The sequence below is a fragment of the Numenius arquata genome, chromosome 20 (genome assembly GCF_964106895.1).
Source record: "Numenius arquata chromosome 20, bNumArq3.hap1.1, whole genome shotgun sequence".
NCBI classification, from domain to species: Eukaryota; Metazoa; Chordata; class Aves; order Charadriiformes; family Scolopacidae; genus Numenius; species Numenius arquata.
Window position 1 is genome coordinate 9,129,322 of NC_133595.1, and position 26,454 is coordinate 9,155,775.

The window sequence follows — 26,454 nt, forward strand, 5'->3', positions numbered from 1 at the left end:
CGCCCGCAGCCCTCGCCGGCCCGCCCCGGGCTCGGCTCCCTCAGGGGGATGCGGGGCGGGAACGGGGCGGGAACGGGCCGGGGGGAGGGGGGCCCCCCCACCCCCCGCCGCCGCGCGCCGCAACGGCTGCACCGCGCGCTCGCTTCCCCGCGCCCTGCTCGGGGGCGTGGCCTCGGGGCACTCCTCTATTAGGGGCGTGGCTCCACACGAACCGCCCATCTGGAGGCGTGGTCTCCAGGCCCCGCCCCGGGGGCGCCCAGGCCCCGCCCCGGTTCCCGTCACATCCCGGGCGCCGGCGGGACAGCGCGCACTTCCCTCCGGGAGCCGCCCAGACGCTGTGGCTGCGAAGCCCTATCCCGCCGGCAGGATGTGAGTGCGGGATCGGGGCGCCTGGGGATACCCGCTGGCGGGGAGCCGCGTCAGGCACGGCCGCGCCCAGGCGGACAGTGGCGGTGGGAGCAGGGCCAGGCCTGTTGCGTAGCGCGGCCCGGTCTGGCCTGGCCCGGCGGGGCCGGCTGGTGCCCCGGGGAGGGCGCCGCCCGCGGGCGGGGGCTGCCGGGAGCGGCTGTGCGTGGCGCCGTGGGCGGTGGCGCCGGGCCGGGCCGTCGCTAGGGCCGGGGGCCCCGAGGCGCTGCCCGGGCCGGTACCGGGGCTCTGCGGGGGGCCCGGGCGCTCGGGCGTCTCTCTGGAGCGGTGCCCTCGCAGCCGGAGCACTGAGCGAGCGAGTTGTGGTGACCGGTCTGTCGTTGTGCCCGGAGCCGCGGCTCTCGGGAAGAGGTTTTGCTTCCGGAACCCTTGAGTCTGGGGCCAGCGTTGGAGCAGCACCGCAGAGTGACTGAAGTGCCAGAAGAGGAGCAGTTGCATTGTGTTGTATACGGGCTGCTCCTGAGCCGTGTCACAGGCTTCCTGGTTTGCTTGTTGTGCACTGAATATAAATTAGAAGTCAATGTGCAGCGTGTAAATGCAGCCATTACTCAGACTGAGCTCTCCTGAGTTCAGGATGCACTAAACAGTGCATGCTCCTGATGCAGAAGAAATGAAAACATGGAAAAGCAAGTTGAGTACAGATGGTTCTAGAGATGTGCAACAAAAGTTTGGCAAAGAGGTGAAAAGGTATGAGAAGTGTGTACAGAGGCTCCTGCATCCGTTGTAGAGATGCAGGGTGTAGCAGCTGGTAAAAAGAACTCGACTGCCTGGGGTCATGAATTCAAAGCTGACCAGAGGTAAATTGCTGTGTATCCTGAATGCTTGCTGCTTCTTCCCTGTGCTTTCTCTTGCCCCACGTCAACTGTTTAAAAAAGAACAGAGACAGAGGCAACCACTGGAAGAGCACATAGTTAGAATAACCATTAAGTTTCTGTATTTAATTTTTTGTAAACTACTGTAGCTTGTGTTTGTACTGGGAGATAAGAACACCCCTGAGTCCAAACTCTTGAATGTTTGAGCCCTGTGAACCATTGGAGGAGTTGTAATGTTCATTATTGTAAACTACAGTACTAGCCAGCCACTGCTGTCTTCTAGCATGTCAGGCGATTTGTTGGCAACATGTTGGGACACTGCATGACTTACTCCTATTGTCAGCTGTTAAAACATCACTTTTCCAGTAGGAAACTGCCCCATATTTATTACAAGGACACAAGTTCACTGTTTTCAGGAACGTCAGATAACTTGTGTACTCTAAGCATATCCACTTCAAACTGAAAACACAACCTATTCAAAGCTAAGAAGAATAATGATGACTTTCTTTACTGCAGGTCAGCCAGTGTCCCTGGAAGCTCAAATGCGGCTGCTGGCAGTAATCGCCGTCTTCAGCAGACTCAACACCAAGTAGATGAGGTAAAAGTCTAGTCTGATAGCAGTGTAATCATTTTCCTTCAGGAAACCTATATAACTGGAAGGGTTATTTTGTTCAAAGCAATTTCCCCCTCTTTATAGAAAGGGGAAGTATCATTCATCTTGCTTTATTATACTTATGTCATCTTAACTCTTGCAAAGATTAAAAAAAAAAAAAGAAATTAAAAAAATCCATTCAACTGGAGTGGGGAAATAGAGGGAAGTTACCAGTGACCAAGCGTTGGCTGCAAACTTGGTGCTTGAGGATTTGGCATAAGTAAAGATGAAAATCTTTGTTGGACCAGACAACAAGCTTTTCTCTCATCAGCAGCAATGAAGGCTGACTGCCAAATATGACATCCACAGATTTCTGGGGAGTCCAAAAGCCAGAGTGGCTACCGACAGTATTTTTTTGACACATGGTTGACTACCATGTTTATATGCCTCAACCTCTTCTGAAGTGAGTTAGGAATTATTTCTCAGTTTAAGGGAGTGCTAGCACAATGGGCACTAGTGACTTTTTAAAGTAGGTGTTGGGGACATCCAGCCACAGGTGAATGTCACGGTTTTATTTAAGCTTGTGACTGGATATACTGAAAGGCAATAACTGCTACTTCTGGGACGAAAACATTGAGTACCGTGTGTTGTATCTGTTGTCTGCAATTAAGTTCCACAGTGGGTGATAGAACTGGTAACTTAACATAAGCATTAATCTGATGTAGGTGGTTGACATCATGCGAGTGAATGTGGACAAGGTTTTGGAGCGAGATCAGAAGCTGTCAGAGTTGGATGACCGTGCTGACGCGCTGCAAGCAGGAGCTTCCCAGTTTGAGACCAGTGCAGCCAAGCTGAAAAGGAAGTATTGGTGGAAGAACTGTAAGGTAACCGTGGCTTGTATTCTTAACTAGGCGGTATTACCGTTAACACTATTGCAATCAGCATCTGAAAAAGCAGAAATAAATGTGACTTTAGCCAATGTTATCTAAGTTAGCGCATCTGGTGTGGTTTTTTTTTTTTTTTTTTTTTTAAACATGGAATGGTGGCTAGGTGAAGTAACCAAAAGCTGGATTACCAGTCGTGCTGCTTGATGCAAGAAGACCTCATCTAAGATGGTAATGGCCAGAGAGAAACACCTCAGTAATCTGAGGCTTCAGGGACCAGGAATTAAAAGGCCAAAAATGCATAGGTTGAGTTAATGTGCAGGAAGTATTAGAAAGCAGAAGGAGCTCACTCGGACTCCTGTACTTGTGGCTGTTCGCAAAGGTTGGAATCATCTTTGGTGAACAGCAAAGACAGTGAAAGATGTGGTATAGGGTAAGAGTGGAAGTGATATTTAATACATTTTTTATTTATTTATTTATTCCTGCTTGTACTCCCACCTGAGATGGGCTTTGCGTGGAGGCAGAGTAGAAAAGAACCTGTTGCTCTGCTCTGCCTGTGTGCACAGCCTGCTGCCTCTGAGCGGGGTGGTGGATCGAGCTTGATTACCAAAGAAGTTTCACTTGCCACGTTTGATCTAGCACCCGGTGCAAAAGTACCTTGCAGGTGCTGCTTTCCTGTACCCTAAAGGCCAGTTAATGTTGCTACATGGCTTGTAGTAAGTGTTGTGTGGCTTTTTTTTTTTCCACAGATGTGGGCAATATTGATAGCCGTTGTTATCATTATCATCATCATCATTATTGGTAAGTTTCACTGAAATGGGGATTTCTGGTAGAGTTAGAATAGATGGTGGTAATTCACTGACTGGTACAGTTTTAAATAAAGGCAAGATTCTCAAATGGAAGTATATACAACATTAATTTGAAATAGCAGTGACCACTTTAACGATGGTGGCCTGCAGCGAGTGGTGAACTGTGACCACTGTGGGAGAAGGATCTCAGACACCTGTGCGGAGTGAAACGGGAGAGTGGAAATAGGGAGGATTTGGGAACCAGGAACAGCCTTGTTCTTACAGCTGTGTGTTGCAGAAGAATGAGGAGAAACTCCTACGGAGTCTCCCTTCTCTGAGAACTGTTTTTCATCCGTCAGCTTCTTGCTGGATGAATCCTTTTCAGTGAGGCAGTCCTGAGTGTGCTGCCGTAACAGACGGGCTTTTTTAAAGTAGAAACTTTGCTGCTGGCTGAAATGATAGTAATGTTGGGTCAGGATAGCAAGCCAGGGAACATACAGTTCATCTTTGGCTGGAATTCTCCTGTAATTCCCCGAGCATTACATGGGAGCTGTAAGACAGCAATAAACACTGCGGTAACCATTGGCAACAGATGCATCGTCCTGGGGGAGAAATGCCAGTGTGCAGGCACAAAGGAAAACTAAAACTAGGAAAGGCAACATGTGCAGCTCTCAAATGCCTCTTTAGCTACCTCTGGTACCGTAAATCCTTCAAATGCGGGATTGTTATGGGGAGGGGCTGAAAGAGACTGTCCCTTGTCCAACCTTCTTCTTTTTGTAGTCCTGAGCGTGCCTTCATGAGTCGCAGGAGGAAGCTCAGACCAACCCACGGTGCCGATGTCCAGCCTCTCCTCTTCCCGCCGGCCCTATCTCCAGCCGGTTACTGCTCTTCGAGGCCAAACTGTTCCGATTACTGAGATGTAGCTCCTTCACCTGGTTGCCTTAAGACACTCCTGCCATAAATGACTAACAAGCACAGCCCACCCCTCGCACGGTGCCTTGTTCCGCCGGGGCGGGGCTGCGGCGGAGGGTTGGGCCCTAGCGGGGCGCTGCCGGCCTCCGCGCTCGCCCGGGGGTTGGGCCTTCCGGGCCCCGGGCCCGCCCCGCTGCCGTCAGGAGGGGCCGCCCCCGGCCCCGCCCCGGTGCCACCTCCTCCGCGCGGGGGCGGGGCCGCACGTGGCGGCGGGGCAGGCGGGCGCGCACGGGGTCCGCGTGCGGCGGCGCGTGAGGGGCGGGGCGGCGGCCGCGCGCTCCGCCCTGCCGCGCGCCCTTCCCTCCTATTGGAGCGCCTCCGTCCTTCCCCCCTGTCCCCCCGCCGCCGCCTCTCCCCGCGGGGCGGCGCACGTGGCCGCCGTGTGTGGGAGCGGGGCCGCCGCGTGCGGCTGCCGTTACGTAAGGGCGGGGCGGGGGCGCGCGCGGGGCTGGCGGTGCCGGCCCGCCCGCGGCAGGTAGGGCTGGGGGGCGGGAGGGCGAAGCGGTGGCCGCCCGGAGCCGCCGGGGTCTGCCTCCGCGGGGCAAGGCGCTGCTGGGCTGTGGGAAGGGAGATCCCGCGTAGGAGGGTCGGCCGAAGGGGGGCGGTGCGGAGGAGGGGTCCGTCCGGCCGGGGGCTGGCGCCTCCCGCGTCCCCTCGAGGCGGTGCTGGTGTCTCCCGCAGGAGACCGGCCGGGCCCGTCCCCGTCCCGGAGGCCGAGGGTTCGGGCCGGCCGAGGAGCCCAGGCCGCGGCGGCCTGCGGACCGGCGATGGACGTGGGCGAGCTCCGCGGCGGCAGCTCGGAGCACGGCGAGCCTTGGCCACCGGCCGGCGACGAGCGGGAGGAGGCGGTCAGCCCTGCCGGGCCGGGCGGGCAGGAACGAGAGCGAGGGGCGGCCCCGGGCTCCGGCTGCACCGTCTGTGCGGGTACCGGCTCCGGCGCGAACCGGCTTCACGGGCCGAGCTCCGGCAGAAGCGATCCCTGCGGCCGCCGGTCGAGGGGCTGCTCGGCGGGGAGCTTGGCGAGGCAAAGCAAAGTTACCAGGTAAGGCGTGAGTGGCAGCGTGCGGGACCGGCCGTCCTGCACCGTGAGCTGGGGACGGAGGAGCCGCGGTAGCTCCCGGGGCAGCGGGGGAGCCCGCCCGGGCCGGGACCGCGGCGTTTGTAACGGCCTGGCGTGTAGATGCGAGCGCTCTGCGCGTCCTCATCAGCTGATCGCCTAATCATTAGATTGGCTGATCCAGGTGCGTCACTGGCCCCAAGTATATATTCTATATATACTTACTCTAAAGGTTGCATTTGGCAGTAGTAAAGCAGAAATTACTTAAATAGTATTTTTCCCAAAAGTTCAGAAATTCAATGAGGTGCTAGTTTTTTGTTTTGTCTTTTTTTTTTTTTTTTCATTAAAAGCAGTTCAAGAGCTATAATTTATGCAATGTTGAACTGGCACAGAAAGTTAACATACAATACTTGTACTTACTTAGTGATTTACATAGTAAGAGAACGATACTAATAAGAATGCTAAATGGACAAAAGATATTTTAAATAACAGTGTTCATATCTCATCTGTAGGATTAGAATCAATCCATGTTTTGAGGATATTGACTGCTTGTTTTTTCAGCCAGTGAAATAAGTAAAAGTAAGAAGAGGGAGATTTTGCAGCTGTTGAGGCCAACGACTCTCTTAGGAGTATAGTGAAGAGTCCCGAATTGCATGAGGAATGAAATCTTTGAATCGGGTGTATTTTGAGGACCGTACATTTCCCTGAAGTGCTTATAATCAGATGCAGGCTTCGAGGCTAGAAAAACGTGCATGCTTAAGGAATCAGCATCTATTCATTATTTTAATACCAGAGAGATCTAGAAAATCTAGAGTAAACATCAGCTTATTTTTAGTTGCTAAGCATTTTACCAAGCAGATTGGTTAGGATGTGACTTTGCCATCCATGACACTTTGGAGTTGAAAAGGAGGAAGGTAGAGGAGAAAAGATTAAGTAGCAAAGAAGTGAGAAAGATACAACAGGAAATACAGTGAATGAGCATTAGGACATTTCTGGGTCTCCTGTGACTCTGCAGCTAAGCCCATAAAGTTTTAATTTAGTGAATAATTTTAAATAGTTGACAGAAAAGAAGCTCCTATACCAGAATTCTCTGGTAAAGTTTAGCCTCTATTTTACAGTGAGCAGCTGAATTGGAGCCAATCTCACAGAGATCTGATCATGATGATCCAAGAAATGAAAAGATGTTTGCCTGAAGAGAAAAGGAGTTCCAGCAAGCCCAGTACCATCAGTGCTCTCAACTATGCCTTGCAGTGTGTCCAGCAGGTCCAAGGTATGTGTGGAAAAAATCTGGAAGCATAGAAGCTGTACAGCAGCTTAGTTTGAATGGACGTGTCTGGCAAATAACATAAAAACAAATGAAAACATTCCAGTTATCCTGCAAACAATTGACTTTCTGAAGCACTGTGGGTTGGGTTGTTTTTTTTTTTAAATAATGATGTTACCTTTTCTATTGAAATGCCCACCTACTGCTTCTCTTTTCTTCAGAATCCTATAGCTAATAGACGCCTATTGATAACTTTCTGTGTATATATTGAAAAATCAGCATTCCCGTCCCACTTTGAAAAATTATTTGATAGTCTGTGTTTTCCAAGAGAACTAAGTAGCTAAAATTGTTCTCTTGCCATCATGTTCTGTCCTTTTTATTTCCTCATGCTCATTTTTTGTAACATAAATTGGTCACTCCAGTAGTATAATCAGTATTCCTTTTTCCTTTGTCACTACACAGACCTTCTTCGTCTTACTTTGGACTTGACCAAAAAGATGACAAAAGTACAAGGGCTGTAAGAAATACTTTCAAAATAGTCTCCTTACTGACTTCCTTGTGTTTGTTTTGCTTTTCCTGTTTGTTTTTTTTTTTTTTCAATTAGCAAACAATGACTTTTTCCAGGCTCTGAATGACCGAAGAGTGTTTCAGACAGATGTGATGACATACAGCATAGAAGAGTTGGTGGCAGTTGCATCTGAGCACACTCCAAAAAACACTGTAAGGAATTCAGGCACACTGAAGGAGTTCATTGTTTGCTGTTTCACTCTCTATTTAAAATAGTTTCCTTATGTCATTTTGTGGAAATAGAATGTGTAAAATTAAAAAGCCTTTAAAGTCTAGCCAGAGAGTCGTTTGTGTTTTTGAAGGTAGATCAGACTAATTCTTATCTGTGCTGACTCAGGGTACCCAACAGCAGTAAGTGAAGACATACCTTTTCTCTTTTTTTTGCCAGAAGCAACAAATCTCTCTTTGGGAATCTTATTTGAGAATTCACTTACAGCATAGTAATCTCTTGAGACAGACTTAGCAGAATGTTTTCAAAACTGATCAAGCCCATAGTTGTGAGGGACTTTGGTTTCTGTTTGTACTCCTGGATTTAATTTTTTTTTTTTCCTAATTTGCAGAATGTGTCATGCTTTCTGGCTGTGCTTTAATGAAAAGAATGTTTCTTGATATTGAGTACTGTTAGATGCCTTATCAGAAATATTGCAAATGCTTTCTACTCTAAAAGTTCTCAGAATATTTTTGTATATGGAATTATGGTGAATACTTTGAAATTTGGGGAAAAGCGTGTGGAGTGATAACCAGTCATTCTGGACACTGGCAAGCATCACTGTAATCTGTTTCAGTTTTAATATTGCAGTCTTATTAGCATTTGTAAATCGTGAGTAAGCTGCTGTAGCATTGGAGATTGTAGTAGCTCATGCACAACTTTAATTGGACACTAACTTAACACGTTTTGAACCTCTGCCTTAGGTTGCGGCGTGTAGTAGGTTTGGGGGTTTTTTGTTTGTTTTGGTTTGGTTTTTTGTTTGGTTTTTTTTTTATCCTTACAATATTGCTATCGCGCCTTAGCGGAGGTTTGCCTTTAACAATGTTTGTTTTGCAGGACACGTTTGTGGCAGTATTTTCCCTGCTCTCGGGACGCATGGTGCATATTTCTGAGCAGGCAGCCTCCATTCTAAACTGTAAGAAGAAAGTGTTGGACTCCTCCCGGTTTGTAGAACTGCTGGTGCCTCAGGATGTGAGTGTGTTCTACACACACACCGATCAGTCCCATCTGCCGCTTTGGAACATGGAAACTCAAGCAGGTGGGACGTGGCAGTGCTCTTAAAGGCTGTATGTGTCTTCCTGTCTCTGCAGAATGAGGATAGAGTAGTTGTTCATTTTAAATGCTTATGCCAGCAATGTACACGGGCCACGCTTGTTCCATTTCCACTTTGAGAACTTGCGTAGCTATGCAGCTAGTCCTAGCTGGTGTGCTAGAGGCTTAGCTCTTACTTGGGGTAAGTAAAGGCAAATACTTTGTTGTTTTGCGTACCATCTTACTCATTGCAAATAGTTCTGCTTTTTAAAAAGGAGCTAAAGATCTAATTGTGAGTTTAAACTTTAATCTACATCTTACAGTTGCTTAGGTGCTTTGTCTTTATGGTCAGCCTGCAGCCTGCTGTGAGCACAGCTCACTGAACCCGAGTTTTAAGCGACTTGCTGTTTGGTGCCAGATGACTTTACATCTGATGACTTTAGAGTCCTACGTTATTTATGAGCAATTCAAGTGTAGCTCACGTGCCAAGACCATGTCTGTGCTCACCTTGCTGTGGGGCTGTTCTGCTGTCAGAGCTGGGAAGTCCAGAATCCTTCCTACCAAAGGATGTGAGACATCAGAGGCTGCTAACGCTCACATGCTGGGGATTCCACCACTTGTAAGCCAGTCGTGTGCCTGCCCAGCAGAGCAGCGGCACCCCTATACAGTTGTTATTTTCTTGCTGTGAACTGTTACTGAATTTTGCTCTCCCCATAAGTCTTGACTGTGTATAGTTTTTGGTACATGGCTCATAAAGCTGGGAATTTTTGCCTTGCCTTTCTATGGTGATGCACTGGCAAAAGGAGTGGTTTAGATCATATGCATTTCCTCTGAATTTAGTTCCAGGTCAGTCATTTCTCCAAGACTGAGTGGGCTGGAGAAGAGAGATGATGTTTGAGGTGGGAGCAGACTGTTGAACAGCTAATTCAGTAGCTAATGAAGAGCAGGTTGTGAGACTTTGGTCTTGATCAGAAAGTCTGGAGAATGCAGAATTTAAAATAGTTCTGATAGGTGTGACCTTTTTAAGGATATTAACTGGTACTTTCAATGTGTGTTCTTCTTATTAGCTTCTCCGTACGAATATGCCCAGGTGAAATCCTTTTTCTGCAGAATCAGGCAAGTACATTAATATAGTTTTATGTTTGTGAAGGCTGGGCAAAGGGTACAATACTGGGTTGAAAGAGTGTTCTGTTACAACTGACCAATGTGAGCTCGTGGAACTCCATTACAAAATTGGCTTGTGTGTTTAATATTGGCATCCAGCAGGACATTTTGGATATGTTTCCCATAGCGATGCTTAAACCTGCATGGGGATAGAAGGAAAACTGTTCATACGTTTCTCTTTTGGACCTATCCATTCCCTTCAGTACTGTTGTGCAGGAGAAGAATGATCTTGTGAAAAGTTGCTGCTCCCCCTTTTACAGTTTGAGAGTGGAGGCAAGGGGTGTTTTTGCTTAAGATTGCTCAAGAGTTTGTGACAGAGGCAGTAACAGAAACTCAGTCACCTGAGTCCCCATATGAGACCTGAATCATGAGATACTATTTGCTGTCACTATAGATGCAGTTTGTTGCTTTGTGCCTGGCTAATCTTGGTGCTAAAAGAAATAAAAAAAATTGAGATTGGCCTGTAATCTTCAGTGCAGTTTTGTTTCAGACTTGAGTGGTCTCTTGATTTCAGTAAGAACTGTTTAATTCTGAGCAGGTATAAGGCTTTCAATCAATCATTGATTCATTCACCTGTGTTTCAAAAACCTGAGCTCTAAAATCATCTTTGTCTCTTTAATTGTGTAAGGGCACTTGAAATCAATGTAGCAGGACATACATCAATTTTAAGTTGGGGGAACTGTTTGTACATAGGATACATAGACATTTTGCAATAGTTTTTCTTCAGATTTTCGTATGACATCTCTCCTTCATTTATACAACAGATCCTTTTGATTATGTGGGCTTCATGAGTAGAAATGTTTTTTCACAAGCACACACTAGATTAAAGTTTGAAAATGGGTTTTTGTGGGTTAAACTTCTGCTGTATCTAATTTCCATTTGTATCCAAAAGGGGGAGCTGTTAGTAGTATTTTTATGACTGACTTCTCTCTACAAACATTTTGAAAAACTAAGTGTGGAATAAGAAAGTAACTTTTAGTGTAAGTGATAATGTCCAATTATAATAGGTGAAAAAGCACTTGCAATACGAACAGGCAATTGCGAATGCAGTTACAAAGCCCTGGTTCAGATCTCATCTAGGATGTCATGTGCTGTTGCTGCTCGCACGTGTTCTAGGAAGACAAATTGTCATGGGAGGACAATCAAAGAGTAACAGCTATTTGTGAGCTGAGGCTGGAGGAGTTTTATTTACCTAGCTCAGTGAAACAATACTTGTGAGAGACAGAGTATTACTTTTTTTCCCTAAAAATGGTACAGAATAAACAACGAACAGAAAAAGAATTGTTTAACTTGAAGGAGAGCACAAGATCAAATGAGTGGTTCTCATTAATACATTCGGACTGAGAATAGAAGGTGGTCTTTAAGCATTGGAGTAATGGCATTTCTAGAACAGCCTCTGAATGCAAGTATTGGAGGCAAAACACCTACTTGGTTTTAAGGGGAGTGAGATGAGTATTGCTGAAAGTGTTGGCCTTGGATTGCAAAGGAGTGTGTATAGGACCTGGGGAGATTCTGATTGTCTGGATCTGTGTGCTCAAGTGTGACTTCTCTGTGCAGGGTGCTCAGCCTGGCATAAAGTATCTGAGTCTTGAAACCAGTGCGTTAATCCCTTTTACTTTTTCTCAGGGGTGGTAAAGATCAAGAACAAGAAACACGTTGTTACCCCTTCCGAATCACCCCATACTTGGTCCATGTCTGTACTTCTGTCCACGTGGATGCAGAGTCCTGCTGCTTAGCTTTGGCTGAGAAAATTCACTCTGGATATGAAGGCAAGTCAGGAGACACTGGTGGAAAAACAAGCCACTAGGAAAATGCAGTATATGAAAGTCTGAATCCTTTGTTTAGAAGTTGTGCTTGGGTAGTGTCACCCGTGTAACTTGCAGGTCGTGTTTGTGTGCGTGCATGTGAATCTGGAGCATCTGTGCCTTCTTTGCAAGGCCCCAAAGCATTTGACCTCTTCTCACTATGGCTATTTTTGAGAAGTCTGTAGCACCTGTTTCTAAGAGTTACTGGTCAGAAAGCAGTGAACAGCTAAAAAGTTCAGGAGCCAGTAACTTTCTGTCATGAGCAAAAGTAATGGTTAGGTTTTCTGTCTTAGTGCATATTTTGTTTCAGTAAATATTTCTATTTCTATTAGCTCCTCGAATTCCTATGGATAAAAGAATCTTCACCACCACTCACACCCCTGGATGTGTTTTTCTTGAGATAGATGACAGGTGAGATTTGAATCTTAAGACCTGTGAGGTGTGTATGGAGAGGTAGCAAAAAATCCTTTGGTCATGCAGCTGGACACCCAAGTAAAGTAGTTGAACTGTGCAGGTGGCAATAGTTAAGCAAAGTAGTGTGTTAGTCCGCTCATGGAAAATCATCTACTACTCCATGGATGTAATCTTTTTTGTTGACTTAAAATGTGAATTAAACAGAACTGCAGTCAGGTTTCCTTATCCAGGGCAGTGGGGACCTGTGGTAACACAGACACTGGAAAACCCGCATAACACAGAGCTCTGGGTTTGACAGTGTGGAGATACAGCTGTACTGAGCTGGGTCAAATAAATGTGGCCAGACTAAAGCTGTCTCCTGCAAAACCACAAGAGTGTTTTTACAACACACTTTGCAGCATCCATGTCAGATTTCTTACTGATGTTTTGCCTGTGACCAGTTTCTTCAAGATCTTTCTCTTTTGTTTTTTTTTTTCCCTTTGTGTCTAGACAAGCAAAAAACTGCCTGCAAATGTGAAAATCTGTTAGATCTCCAGGCACAGAAATGTTTGTCATTGGTGTTTACAGGTCTGCACTGGACTGGAGGATTATTAGATGGGCTGGAAAATGTTCTGTAGCCTTAGTTCTTGCCATTGTAGATTGTGCACGGGGACTTCACTGAAAAGCAAAGAGTTAAGGATGTAAATACTCAAAACTATATTATAATCAGTGATAATGTGTTCGGGTTCCAGAGCAGTGCCTTTGTTGGGTTACTTACCTCAGGATTTAATTGGAACATCCATACTGATGTATTTGCACCCAGAAGATCGTCCGTTGATGATTGCTGTTCACCGGAAAAGTAAGTACAGTTGCTTTAAGAGGAATTTCTACTAATTTTAACGTTTTTTCATTATCATATTGCTCAATATGTGACTGATCTGCAGTCTAGACAAAAACAAATTAATGAATGAATTGAAACAACCATCTTAAAATCATAGCAAATTCAAACCTAAAGTTTTAAAGGACCTCAGTCGTGTTTGCGTTTGCACTGCTGTGTCATAATATAAAATAAACCTTGTTTCTTGACTGTGGGTTTTTTTTTTTCAGTCCTGAAATTTGCTGGCCAATCCCCTTTTGAACATCTGCCTATTAGATTTTGTACTCAAAATGGGGATTATGTCATACTGGATACCAGCTGGTCCAGTTTTGTGAATCCTTGGAGCAGGAAGGTGGTGTTCATCATTGGCCGACACAAAGTCCGGACGTAAGTCAATTGTAGACTTGATCTATTAAAGTGCTTTTCGTTGAATACATGGTTGATGTCCAAATACTGTGACAATGGACATGTCTATAATCAAAATACCAGTTTTAGACAAGGTGAGTAAAAGCTAAAAAGCAATGTAAAAAGTAGATCATTTTAACAAATAATTACTTGACATTCATTCATGATTGGCTCACAAAAAAAAAAAGCAAACCCAAAACATTAATTGACAGACATGTAGCCAAAATCACCTTCTGGCTTGTTTTCTTCTGGAACATTCACTTGATACAGAATGTAAATATTTACCAAAGTAACCTCTTTTAAAAATGCAATTAGTATTGAATGTGCAAGTTAATTTTTCAGATGTTTTTCCTTAGTTTCAAAGAGATTTGGAAATATGACTGTCTGCCTTCCTCTTGCTTGGTTTCTTTTGCAGGAAATGGCTTTTTGGGGTGGCCTTTTGACTTCTCAAAGTGATCTTTTATTCAAGATTTTATGTGGTGTGAATTTGACTTCTGAGGGAAGGAGGCAGAAGGGTAGATGCTTGTCAGCCTTTACTCGTGTCACTGTGGGGGTACACTGACTCCCCTGCGGCTTCACGTGAAGTACTGCCCTGCAGAACTGCTCGTGGGACAGATTGCATCCCTTTGCGTTGATTCAGCAAAGCAGTCAAAATAAAATAATGATGATTTAAAAATATATATATATGTTCTAACTGTTTATAGCTACCTTTTCTTCATCAACTTAATAATGAAATTTTTCTGGCTTTCTCCAGAAGCCCTCTGAATGAAGATGTCTTTGCTGCAAGAGGTAAAGAAACGAGCAGTGTTGAGAAAGAGATAAGAGAATTGCAAGGACAAATTTACAAGCTGCTTCTGCAGGTAAAGAAGATGAAAGAATTTCAGAACAGTGGCTGGCCTTCTGAGTGAGAGGCTAAAGAAACTTGGGTCTGTTTGGGGATGATCTTTAAAAGGTCTGGAAGGAAATTTCTAATTGGAGACAGGCTTGTGTGACATCATTAAAAATATGGCTCTGGGAAGCCCATCTCATTAGAGAAAAATACTTTGTTTGACATATTTGCCAAGCCTTTATATTGAAAGATAAATCTGCATCCTGAAACAGCTTTAAGCATGGTAGAGAATTTTTCCCAAGCAAGTGGTAGAGCACAGAGCAATACTGACTTTTCACTTAATTTTCTTTGTTTACTTGAAGGTCTGTGTTGCAAAGTATGTTATTCCCTTTTTGTACTCTAAGAGGATGATTTTTTTTAATTACTATTTTTTCCCCCTCATACAGCCAGTTCACAGCAATGTTTCCAGTGGTTATGGAAGCCTTGGAAGCAATGGCTCTTATGAGCACTATATCAGCATAGCATCTTCGAGTGACTCCAATGGGAATTGTGCAGAAGAAATAACGGAACCAGTAAGTCTATAAATGTGTCACTGCCTGCAGAGTAGTAAAGATTTCATTTTTAAAACTGTATTTTTTACTTTTACATATGCACTACACATCATGAATTTTACTGAAGTGGGAAGATACAGCTTTGTTCAAGCTAAATGTACTTAACCTGGTTAATTATAGAATGCTAGCTTTTGTTTCTTGCTCTTAATTTTGCTGACTAAAATGACCAGATAATTACTACAGTAGTTCACTAAAGTAAGTTGAAGACTTGCTAAGATCAGCCTTCTCAAAGGACCAGTGGAGAAAAAAGTAGAACCATGCAACCAGAAAGAGGATTGATGCATGTGAAGGGGTTTCTGTTTGCTTGGGATTTTCTGTTTTGTTTTAAAAAGGGCACTAGAGGTACAGTGTAGACTGCTGTAGAAGAGAGTGGAAACAGTGCTGTCCTAAAAAAACCACGGCAATTACCTAGTTTCCTTGTGAGGGTCCTGAGTAAGTCGTCAGCTTATTCCCGCTCCCAAGGCTCACATCAGTATCAGTCTCCCAAGTAACAGGCGATAGGACCAGAGGAAACAGCCTTAAGTGGCACCAGGGGAGGTTTAGATTGGATATTAGGAAAAAATTCTTCACTGAAAGGGTTATCAAACATTGGAATTGGCTGCCCAGGGAAGTGGTGGAATCGCCATCCCTGGAGGTATCTAAAAGCCGGGCAAATGTAGTGCTGAGGGACATGGTTTAGTGGTGGTTTTGGCAGTGTTAGGTTGATGGTTGGACTCGTTTCCTTCCAACCTAGATGATTCTATGATTAAAACATTCAAATGATGAGGCTGTTTGAGCTTTATTTATTGAGTTAAATTAATTAAGTCAACCATGATAATTAGATTCATTAAATTTACAAATACCAGTGGACACCAGGTGTAGGCTGACAGTCTACTCCTTTTCAGTTTGGAGAATACAAGAACCCAAACTCATCTTAATGGTCTCCTATGGCCTCTTTTTATTCATTTTATTCTGACTTCACGTTTTCATGTATTTCAAGATGACATTGCAACAAGTTTGTGCAGATGTCAACCGAATAAAGAATCTGGGACAGCAGCTGTATATTGCGTCAAGAAGCAAGCCACAGAATGGAAATGAACCGGCTGTGAGCTCAGAAGTGCTAGGAGGTAAGTTAATGTAGTTATCCTGTACCTCTATAGCCATGTGTCTGGCTAGCTGCTGTTATGCTGAAGAACTTAAGATAGTGTTTTAGCATGGCTTGAATGTGGGAAGTGTTTTGTTGTTTGGGGTTTTTTGTTTGGTTGTTGGTTTTTGTTTTTTTTTTTTTTTTTAAATCAAAATCCAATGAAACAAAAAAAACAAATCCCACCCAAAAAAAAAAACTCTCTGCAGATGCAATAACTTTTTAACTGTTCCCTGAGATATGGAGAAACATATGTGTCTCTTTCTAGGTTAATATTACTTCTACTTTTTTTTTATTTTAACATTTTCTAGTGAAAATGCAGACTTGCTTGTAGCAAGTGTAAGTCTACTATGGAAGCTTCCCTTAGATACTTGATGTGGAATTTTGGAAACAATCCATATGTTGGAAAATACTGCCCCACTTCCCACTGAAATAGTGGTTTAGTGACTCAGTGCTTAATATTATGCTAATGCACATTATTTGCAGTTAGCACCTAGCACAAATACATGAAGAAAACTGGATACTTCCTCAAATGTCGTAGGAATCTGTATTAAAACATTTTGCACTGTGTTACTCTCTACAAAAGTATTATAATTAACGCCTAGTCTTGTTGATAAGAGGACTGCACTGTGAATCTTGGTACTGCTCTGACCAGTGTATCTATGCTATAAAAAGCTGTAAATTACTATTAAATTACAGGTTAGATTCTGTGATGTAGAAATCAAGAGAAGAGTAATACTAATTGCAGCTTTGTTTACAATTTAAATACAATGTTTTTTTCTGTGCTGTTTTCTTTGTGTTTACTAGTTGTTCTGAGTGGATATTTAAGGTGTTGTGTGGGTTTTTTTCTTTTAAGGCATTCTTTCCCCTGCCCTGAAACATGTCAGTTGAGATGAAAGTGCAGAATAACTTGTAACGAGAGCTGTGTCTGCTATAGGCCATATATCCCTGTATAATATATATATGTGTATCTTTCGGTGTATATGTGTGTGTGTGTGTCTCGATGGGGGTAGTGTTCAGATGCCTTTGAGAGGACTCTTTGAGGATTTCCTCTTTTCTAGGGAAGAGGCACGCTGCTTCCTTTTTTCTTCAGTCATTGAGAAGTGATAGCATAGAAGAACCAGGCAATGCATTTTATGATGATTCAAAGAAGACTCCGCGTGTTCCTTCCTATCAGCAGATCAATTGTGTTGATAGTATCATCAGGTAATGAACTATGGAGCGATCTTAGTGATATAAAATTAAGATTATTTGGTGGAAGGTAACTGGGTTTTAAGTTGTGAGATAAAGTTGGGATTGTTTGTAAAGTTTTCTGCCTCTCTGGGCAGAAAATCCATCCCAATGCTCAGTCAATCTGAATTACAAAGTAATGAAGAATTTAGGACCTAAGATTCTGTTTGCAGCTATTGATGTTTGTCTACTGGTAGTTTCACCATTGGTGCAATAGGAGTCTAAGAGAATTTTCATGGGCATATGTCAATGTCGTCTCGATCATCCATATAAAGCAGAAAGTTGATGTAATTTATAAAATGTCAGTAACTTTTAACCCAGTGGATAACATAATCTTTTTTCTTTTTTAAGAGTAATTGATAGATTTTATTTAAAATGCTCCTTGGAAGGCAGATACGTGTCCAGAGCTTCCTGCAGTGAATTTAAAATACTAGTTAACGATCCCTGGATCTCCAGTTTGGATTGTTCAAATGTTTGTCTCTCCAAATGGAGAAAAAACACGAAGTAGAGAGCTTCCTGTGATATGCTTTTATTTCAGATATCTAGAGAGCTGCAGCATTCCAGCATTGAAAAGGAAATGTAAATCTTCTGCAAATACATCATCATCATCTTCAGAAGATGACAAGCAAGTCCAGCAAAGTCATCAGGAAGTTGAGGCATTGGAAGGTAACACAGAGTGTACTGACAATCGTAATAGAACCGCAACAACTGATTGATTTTATTTTTTTTATGTGCCACTGTTGTGCATTCCAAGGTTTATGTCCACTTTGAATTGTTGTCACACTAACAGCATGAATATATTGGTTATGTGGTAAATACTTGCTTATCTTGTCTAGATCTCATAATTAAGCGTAAGCTACAATATTAAGTCTTTGAAGGTAGAATGCACCAAAAGATGTATTGTTGGTTGTTGCTCGGTCATTTTGTGCCGTGTTTAGTATGTGCTGACATTGCACTAGCATATGAATATTGAATGTTACATTTATTTGTATATAAGACTATGTTAATTGATAGTCTGCATAGTTACTGGTTGTTTCTGAACAAGTCAGACTTGATGGATTGGGAGCACAGTGCTTGGAATGAAATTCCATATGGAAACTGTCATTTACCAATAGATACCACTATCTTTTCAGCACTTAATTCCCAAACTCCAGTATCTGCTGATGGGGAAGAGACGCTGAGAGACCAGGCAACTGCAGGCGTGGCTGGAGCTCCTCTGGCAGACCTGGCCCTGTCCACCAAGGCTCCGAGCGTGGTGTCTGTCACCAGCCAGTGCAGTTACAGCAGCACCATAGTGCATGTCCCGCACCCCGAATCAGGTACTGTTCACACTTACAACACACTAACCTGGCTCACTAATTTTTAAATTTATACGATGTTTTCAGACTGAAGTACACAGTGAGAAAGTTTTGTCCATTTGAGATACGTTCTCATGAATATGAACTCTGAAATATAATTTAGGTACTTCTAGGTACACTGAAGAAAACTTGAGCCTGAATTTTTTTTCAGTATTTTAATAAAACCTAGTTTTAACAGAGTGCGCTACTTTCTTTCCCCTTTAACTTCATCACATATATCTCAAACACAACAATGGGGTTTTGGCTATTGAGGATTAAAATAAAAATGACTAATGGGGCAGTGTTGCTTCTTTTTAACGCAGATAAAAAGCATAAAAATGAGTTTTTAACTGCTATTGTACTAAGGAAGCATTAAAAAAGAAGTGCCTCTGTAACTTCAAAGTGAAAAAGTGAATTTTAACTTTTCCAGACCATACATAGTAATTTGCTCAGTTGATGTTTGTGTAACTATATTTGAGTGTAAAGGGTGTTTTCTCCTTCTAGGCTGCCTCTGCAGCCTATATCTGCTCAGTAGCTCAGATAAGATTATTTTCTGTATAACCCTCTGGGTGTTGTGGGAATTCGCACCAGAAGGCCAGAGCAAAGAGTGAGTGATTTATTTTCTTCCCTCGTCAAAGAAGTGACTACAATGGAGGATACTACTGTTGGAAGTGAACAAATTGAGCTGCCTCCTGTGAATGCTCAGAGTATTACTATGTTACCCGAGGACTTCAAGCCAGTTGGGCTAACCAAAGAGACGCTGTCGGCCCACACTCAAAAGGAGGAGCAGAACTACGTTGACAAGTTCCGCCAGAGGATCTTGCTCTCTCCGTTTAGGAATTACCTTCAACAGGGGAGCAGAAGTAACAACGGACATTCCTGTCGCCAAGGTAGGCAGCAGCTTTGAGAAATACAGACCTATTAGATGACTTACAAAGACCAATTTAGCAGTGGAGTCTGGTTCTTCTTTGTATGATTTAGTGATTATTTCACTATGGCTGTAAACAGAATACTTCCTTTGAACTGCCAAGGCCTGACAACAGCATTGCCCACACAGGTGTCTGCTTCGTCTTGGATGTTGCTATCTTAGACTTTTTACAAAGCAGATAATTATTGCAATAAACCCTGCAAATCCCAAGTAGTTTATTGGCTGCCCTTGAAGGAATGTGAAAGACCTGTTTGGGATAAGCCAGAATGATCGATAACAAAATTGATGACGTGAAGGAAAATATTGTAGATATGTCAGAAAATCCATCACTAGTGTATGGAAGAATTGTCCAGAGGAAAGTCAGTTCTCAGAATAAGCCACACTTAATTATCTGGATGTTTTTATCTTTTCTCTTTTTTTCCTTTTTTTCTTTCTTTCTTTTTTTTTTTTTTCCCCTCTAGGTCAGTCATTTCGGTGATTGTGTCTGTTTTTCTTCCTCAGGAGATTCCCCTTCAAAGCAGATGAACCCAGCTACCTGTAAGAAAGGCAAACACGGAAAATTCAAGCGCCAGAAAGCTCAGAGACAGTCCTCAGATAGCCACTCTTCTAGTAAAATTAGAAATAGTCTTCCATGTGAGAAGAGAACGATTCAGAAACAGTCATTGTCTCCCTCAGAAGTGTCCTATCTGAGCTCCTCCAGTATGACTGTCCTTCCTCCTATGGGATTTCCTGGCTGTTCGGATCCACTATCTCGTTTTCCAGCCTCTTCTGTAGGAGAGGAGCTTCCCATGCACTCGTTAAAACCTGAATCCATGTCATTGTCACACCTATGCTGTGAAGCACAGTCGTGTCCAGCACTTTATCCCCCAAACATAGGCACATTTATGGCTGTATTTTTTCAGAGTTTCCCCATGTATGCTCAAATGCCTCAATATGTCTTTCTTCCCAGCCCTCAGTACGTTTACCCCCCCTCTTCTTATCCATGCACTACGCGACCTCCAGCGCCCCCCCCTGCTCCGTCAGCAGTGGCACCGCATTCCGTGGGTCAGCCCTTTCCAGCCTCTCCTGCCGCAGCCGTGGAGGCCCAACATGACCCGGCCCTACTGCTCAGCAGCTCCCGCAGCAGCTCCCCACTTCAGCTGAATTTGCTGCAGGAAGAGCTGCCAAAACCTATGGAGTTATCCATTAGTACTGGTGTTAAAGCACGTGCAGAAACTAAATGTGTAAGTAACACACATTTTTAATGTAGAGGAGAAACTAATTTTCGTGGTGCTCACCAAAACCAGTGATGATCTGTGTTTCAGGGTTACCAGATTTTGTTAGCTGCTTTTACCGGTGGCTGTGCTATGTAGACTGCAGGCACAAAGAGCACAGGAGGCGGAGAAAGCGGTTTTTACTTGCACCCGTGGGAACTTTTAACAGTACAGTGTTGGCACTGGGCAAATGACAGAAATGTGACATCTTCTGGTCTAGGCTGCCACAAGCTGCTTTTGCTCAACGTTTTGGCAGCAGCCTTTTCAATTAAATTGCCGGCAGGAATTTTGGGTTTGGGGCTTTTATGCATGTGGAACTTGGCTAGTGCTGCGCAATTTGCATCCTTTTTCACCCAGTCCCACAGTCTCTGTGGAGAACCAAAACAAAGGGAAGATACGCTTCTAATTACTCCCTCTGTCTCCCAGGGATGCAGCTAATGAACGAAGAACAGGGATCCGTGTGGGTCTGTTTCCATACATGGGCATAGAAAAAGCCTCTCCAACTTCCGCGGTAAACTCAGAGGCAGGAATCTGAGCTCTGCAGGCAAGGAAAAAAATGTTGGCTCCTGAATCCAGATTGGGCTGGAAAGGCTGGATCAGCTGAAACTGCAGGGTAGGGTCCCGAAAGGGGAGTTGTGTTCCTGTGGCTGCTGAAGCTGTGAGCTTCACAGGGTGAATCAGGGGAAGACTCTCATTTTCCCTGTAGTCCACACCATGCTTGTGTGTCTGGCTGCTTCATGTCATCTAACAGGATGTGAAGGGAACTGACTCCTGCTCTCTTGTCAGCAGAAAATACTAACTTAATGCAACAGTACAGTATCTCGACCCAGTGGGGAAGAATCTACAGCAGAAATCAGTAGAGTCCAGATGCTTGTTGATCTCGCCCCCGAAGAGTGCTATCCTGAGCTCTAGACGGCCATTTGTTTCCAGAGCTAGAAACTCTAAACCTAGCGAATTGATATGAGAACTTAGTCAACGTGTGACAAATTCAGTATGTGCATGAGGTTTTTCAAACTTAATTGTAACTTCCATGGATGTGTTTGTTTTGATTATTGGTCTCCAGAACAGTGATCCAGAAGATAGCGGTAACAGTGCCAGCCATTGTGCTTCTAGTGAATTTACCGACCGCTCGCTGTACGAGGACTCCCAGTCGGGTACAGGTTCAGCAGCATCAGGCAGTGGATCAGCTTTATCTGGTTCCTTAGGCTCTCCCTCCAACAAGACTTCTGCTTGTGGCACAGGTAGGGAAGTTCGAGATTTGGATGCTGGTGCTAGATGGCTTCCAGCATGTTGGTAATTCATGACAAGATACTGTAATGGGATGGGAAATTGCAGTAAGAGGATGTATGGTCTTTCCTTTTCACCAGCTTGCAGTGTTCGAAGCCAAGTTTGTTTCAGTCACTGTAGTTGGAAATGGGAATCTAAGCAGCTATTCCTTTAACCTATAAGTCACTTTCATTTTGCTCGTTATCACTTTCCTCTGCATTAGATACTCTCTTAGGTCTTATCTGAGTAAAGGTAAATCTGCCTAGAGCAGGAACTCTTGAAACAGAAGCAGAGAAGTTGAATCAGTTAATTTTGAGAAGAGTAGTGCTTTGGAGATTTTGAGTAACTTCATAGAATGCACTTTATCTTTGAATTCTCAATAGGTAGTAATCACTTGCTCGAGCAGTCATCTGGAAGTACCCGTGTTCATATTACAGAACTGGCTCGCAGGAATATACTGGTGTTCTTTTAGTTTTTGAGCTGAATTACTAGGATTTCTCGGGTATCTGCATTCATTTTTTTCATGGTACTTCTCAGCAGGTAGTGGCAAAAGCAGCAAGTACTTTGCCAGTAATGATTCTTCTGAAGCTTCCAAAGAAGAGAAGAATCAGGAAGCAGAAGAAAAAGGGACAGCTCATAAATCCAAACATGAGTCAGCCTGGGTGATGATGGATCACACACCTGAGAGAGTTCTAATGACTTATCAAATGCCTAACAGGTTGGAAAACATCAACAGTTTCTGACGTGTAGTTTGGTATTGTGCATAGAGCTGTAGAATTAAAAATGAGACCATGGAGACAGTGGACATACACCTTCTTCGAGTTTCATTGGTATTAATTTACTGTTTGTGCATTTTATGCCCTGGTTATTTCCTTTTGTCTGTTTTTTCCCCATTTCCTCCATCAGTTAAAATACGGTATCGTGTAACCTTTTTGCTGAAGTGTTAAGGGGATTGGTTATTGTCCTGTACTTTGAATGCATAAAGGGGTAAAAATACTTGCATGTTATTTGCAAGTTGCTTGCAATTAGCTTATATATAATTTGTAAAGAGATTCCATGTTTTAAGAAAACAACACCAAAACACACAAAACAATAAAACAAAACAAAAAAGCCCCACACCAAACACCAACAGAACCCAAACAAAACCAACAACAGCCCACTCACCCACACCCCCCCCGACAGTGAGATCAGTGTTGAAAGAAGCCTTACAAAGCAATAAGATATAACAAAGTATAGTTTCTTTGCAATGGCTGGTGATGTCTAGACTTCAGCCATAGATGCTGTTGAACAGACTCTCGGGATGGGATTATAATCAGTGCTGGCCTTGCTTCATTTAGTACAGCTGTATTCACAGGTGTCTGTTGCCTGCAGAATTAAAGAGGAAGTTTTAAAGGAGGATCTGGAGAAGCTGACGGTCATGCGGAAGCAGCAGCCGTGGTTTACGGATGGGCAAAAGAAGGAGCTTGCAGAGGTGCATACGTGGATCCGGACCCAGACTGTCCCTCTGCAAATCAGCACCCAAGTAAGGAGCTGGGAAGGAATCAGCAGTTTGTCCATGCCTTGGTGAACCAGGGGCAGTGCCGTTTCTAATCAGTGCAGTCTTACAGTACTGGGGACATCGATGGTTATTACTTGTAAATATAAGAAGGAAATGAGCTCGAGTACACTAGCCAGACAAGAAATGCCAGAATACAGGTTGTTTCATTGTATTTTTTGCATGATACGCAAATACGGTGTAGGAACCACCTGTAGCAAAGTCCCTTTGGTCATACTGTTGGATGAATGGGAACAGTGTCATGCTCTCGCATGAGTCCATATCTAGTGATAGTTTTTCTATTGGTGTTAGGCTTTTTGCTTTTTTTCGTACAAAGCTGATTGCTGCTATGATTTAATAGCATATAACACTGGAACATTAATGAAGATTAGAGCAAGTGTGTTCAAGCTGAAAAATGCTCATAGTCACAGAGGAGGCTCAGGCATACAGTAAGAAACAGAAAAATAGCTGGCTTTTTGTAGGTGGATTAATTCCTCAAGAATTTTGGTATCTTATGCCTGATTATTTTATCTGGTATAACTCTTGGGCACTCTGATAAACTACTTCTGGTTTATATTACTATGTGTTAGAGAATGTTGTAATCAGTTTAAAGTGCTCCCACGTGCTATGGAGAAGAAAAGAGCATGGCAGAACTAACCCTACAAAGATCTAGAGCTCCACTTACGATTTGTACAGAAAATTTCAAGGCAGAGTGGTCTGTATTTGTGTACTCGTGCAGCAGAAAAATCTAATGTCTGTTATAGCCCTGCATGTTCTGTGTGCTAATATTTTCAAATGTGGCATTCTGAGCTGTGGTATTTATTCTTAGAGCAGAAAATTTGAGAAATCTATGTCCTTGGCACTGGAAAAAGAACAGAAAATTAGTCTTTGTTTTCTTAGTACCTTCTTGATAAAAATCTTGTGGTTAGGAACACGTTTGATTCAGATAGCAAAATGGTGTCCAGTGGTCTTGCAGAAATTTCTGCGGAATTTTTACATCTCAAATGTTATGATGTGTTGGTATGCAATTATAAATATTTGATATCTAAGGTACTAAAACTGTTCCGAAGCACTAGGTCATGTTTTCAATATAGATTGTCATTTTGTGAATGCAACCAGGCTTCTGACAGTAGAAAGAAATGCAGGATTTCTGTTTAAATACTTTATTTCAATATCGTACTGCCATTTCTCAAGAACAAGAAAAATCCAGTCTGTCCATACACTCGTGTGTTCAGCCTTTTTTTTTTTTTTGGTGGGTGTTGTTGCTGTTCAGTTTGCAGTCCAAATCCTTAAGGAGTAGCTTGCTTATGAAGCTGAAAGATTAAGGCCTTCAAATTCAAGAAGCCATATGCCTTTTTATCTCAAAGCTAAAACTGTAAGTTTCTTTAACCAAAGAATTCATTTCTGAGACGAGGTAAGTTGAAGTACCTGCTTCTGAAAATAAAATATCTGTATAATCTCTGCTTTTAAAGAGATTTCAGTCCATTGGTGAGAGGTTTGAAGAGATTGCAACATATTATGTTATCAGGATTTGACTCTTTGAAATATACTCATAAAAAGGAGAATTTAAATTACTATGTTTTTGTTCCTTTTTAAAGGGCTGTGTTACATGTGACGTCAGGGAAGCAAGTTGTGAGGCTGCAATGGCTGATAACAATGTGGAAAACAAGGGAAAATCGCTGCCTCTCCTGCAATGCTGAAGGCATCAGCGCTTGTGTCAGTAAAACTGTTTGGTGCAGTTCCCGTTCTCTTTTCCTCTGGCTTTGCTGCACAGTAGTGGTGAATCTATCTGGCTGTCTCTTCCCAACACGAGCAGTTGCCCATGCAAAACTAAACCTTCCTCTACTACTCCTCCACTCTGGCATGGCTTCGAAGACGGTGTTTCACTGGGAGGCTGTTTCCCTTCCCGACCTCACAGACTTGACACAGAATGGGTTATGTTTTTAACTTTTGGTTGCTCAATGAAGAGCAAAATACAAAGGTGTTTGGTTTTTTTTGTTTCGGTTGTTTGTTTGTTTGAACTTGGCAAGTAAGAGTCTGAAAAGATGCAGTGGTTAAGAACCTACAGTGATGAACCTGACAAATCAGAGCACGTTCACTCTCCGAGTAAGGCAGACGTGTTGAAACGAGCATTGAAACCAAGCTACAACAGAGCGCTCTTCATTTTTTTTTTTTTGTTCCATATTTAAAGGCCTAAACTGAAGATCCTAGTACTCTGAGGCTCTAAAGTCACTGTAGCTGGTTTGAGGATCCAGTAGGCTTTTTAATGAGCAGCTGAAAACTGGCCAAGTTATTCTGCATCAAAATGCCTTTCGCCAGCTTGTGCCCAACAAATAAGTGTTTTGGAAACAAGTTGCATTATAGGTTTTGCTTTTAAAGCTGTGTTTCTCAAGATAGGTGTTTAATTAAGGGTAGCTAGTTTACGTATCTGTTAGAGATTAAATTATAAATAGCAATCAAAAAAAATAGAAGTAACAAGTCAGGAGTTACTTCCTTACACAGGATCTGCTTTTTAGTGAAAGACGTGGAAAACCACCTCTGTAAAGGCACTATGTCCTAGTTATCAGTTCAAGTAGCTACATGCTATCTTTTCTCTTTTGTTGCTAGTGCTCTGGAAGGAGACTTATATCTTAATTATTTTTTTGTTTGTTGTAGTATTAGAGTAGTTAGATGATGTGAATCCAGACATAGTGAATGGGAAATTTTGAGCCATTTCCCTGTTTTGTTTTTGTTGTGATGATGCCAAAACAAGAAAAAAATAGATTGAGCTTCATTTCTTCTGCTTTCTTTAAAAGTCACGTGTTGTAGAGCCAAACTTGAACATCAAACCGTATATTCATTATTTCTTGTCACTGTTGACTTCCCATACAAGTTTTAACCTTTGTCTTTATAATGGAGTCTCTGACTGTTGAAATCCATGGACAAAAAATTAGTTTGTGCAGTGTGGCTTTGTTACTCAGAAAGTGGTAGCCACTTTCAGTCTGTAAAAGGACTTGTTCTCGTGTTAAAACTTGTAGCTTAAAGCTGAATGTCTCGAAGTGCTCTTCAAGCAGGACACACTTCACTAAAACATAGGAAATTTTGTCTGATTTCCCCT

General features: G+C 43.2%; 2 protein-coding genes across 2 annotated transcripts; both read left to right on the forward strand.

The window, feature by feature from the left end:
* The first annotated feature begins 223 nt into the window (after nucleotides 1-223).
* On the forward strand, nucleotides 224-4,483 carry VAMP3 (vesicle associated membrane protein 3). Its single transcript, XM_074161624.1, has 5 exons — nucleotides 224-369; nucleotides 1,755-1,836; nucleotides 2,556-2,714; nucleotides 3,464-3,515; nucleotides 4,283-4,483. Coding segments are annotated over exons 1-5 (315 nt in total). The 5' UTR covers nucleotides 224-367; the 3' UTR covers nucleotides 4,303-4,483.
* Nucleotides 4,484-5,241: 758 nt separating this feature from the next.
* PER3 (period circadian regulator 3) lies at nucleotides 5,242-26,101 on the forward strand. Its single transcript, XM_074161483.1, has 21 exons — nucleotides 5,242-5,516; nucleotides 6,650-6,801; nucleotides 7,400-7,515; nucleotides 8,408-8,609; nucleotides 9,670-9,718; nucleotides 11,393-11,535; nucleotides 11,904-11,982; nucleotides 12,717-12,823; nucleotides 13,072-13,228; nucleotides 14,001-14,106; nucleotides 14,522-14,647; nucleotides 15,666-15,792; nucleotides 16,871-17,015; nucleotides 17,578-17,705; nucleotides 18,173-18,358; nucleotides 19,015-19,266; nucleotides 19,806-20,527; nucleotides 21,621-21,798; nucleotides 22,361-22,541; nucleotides 23,195-23,345; nucleotides 24,956-26,101. Exons 1-21 carry the CDS (start codon nucleotides 5,242-5,244, stop codon nucleotides 25,055-25,057), a joined length of 3,684 nt encoding a protein of 1,227 aa, XP_074017584.1. The 3' UTR covers nucleotides 25,058-26,101.
* Nucleotides 26,102-26,454: the final 353 nt, after the last annotated feature.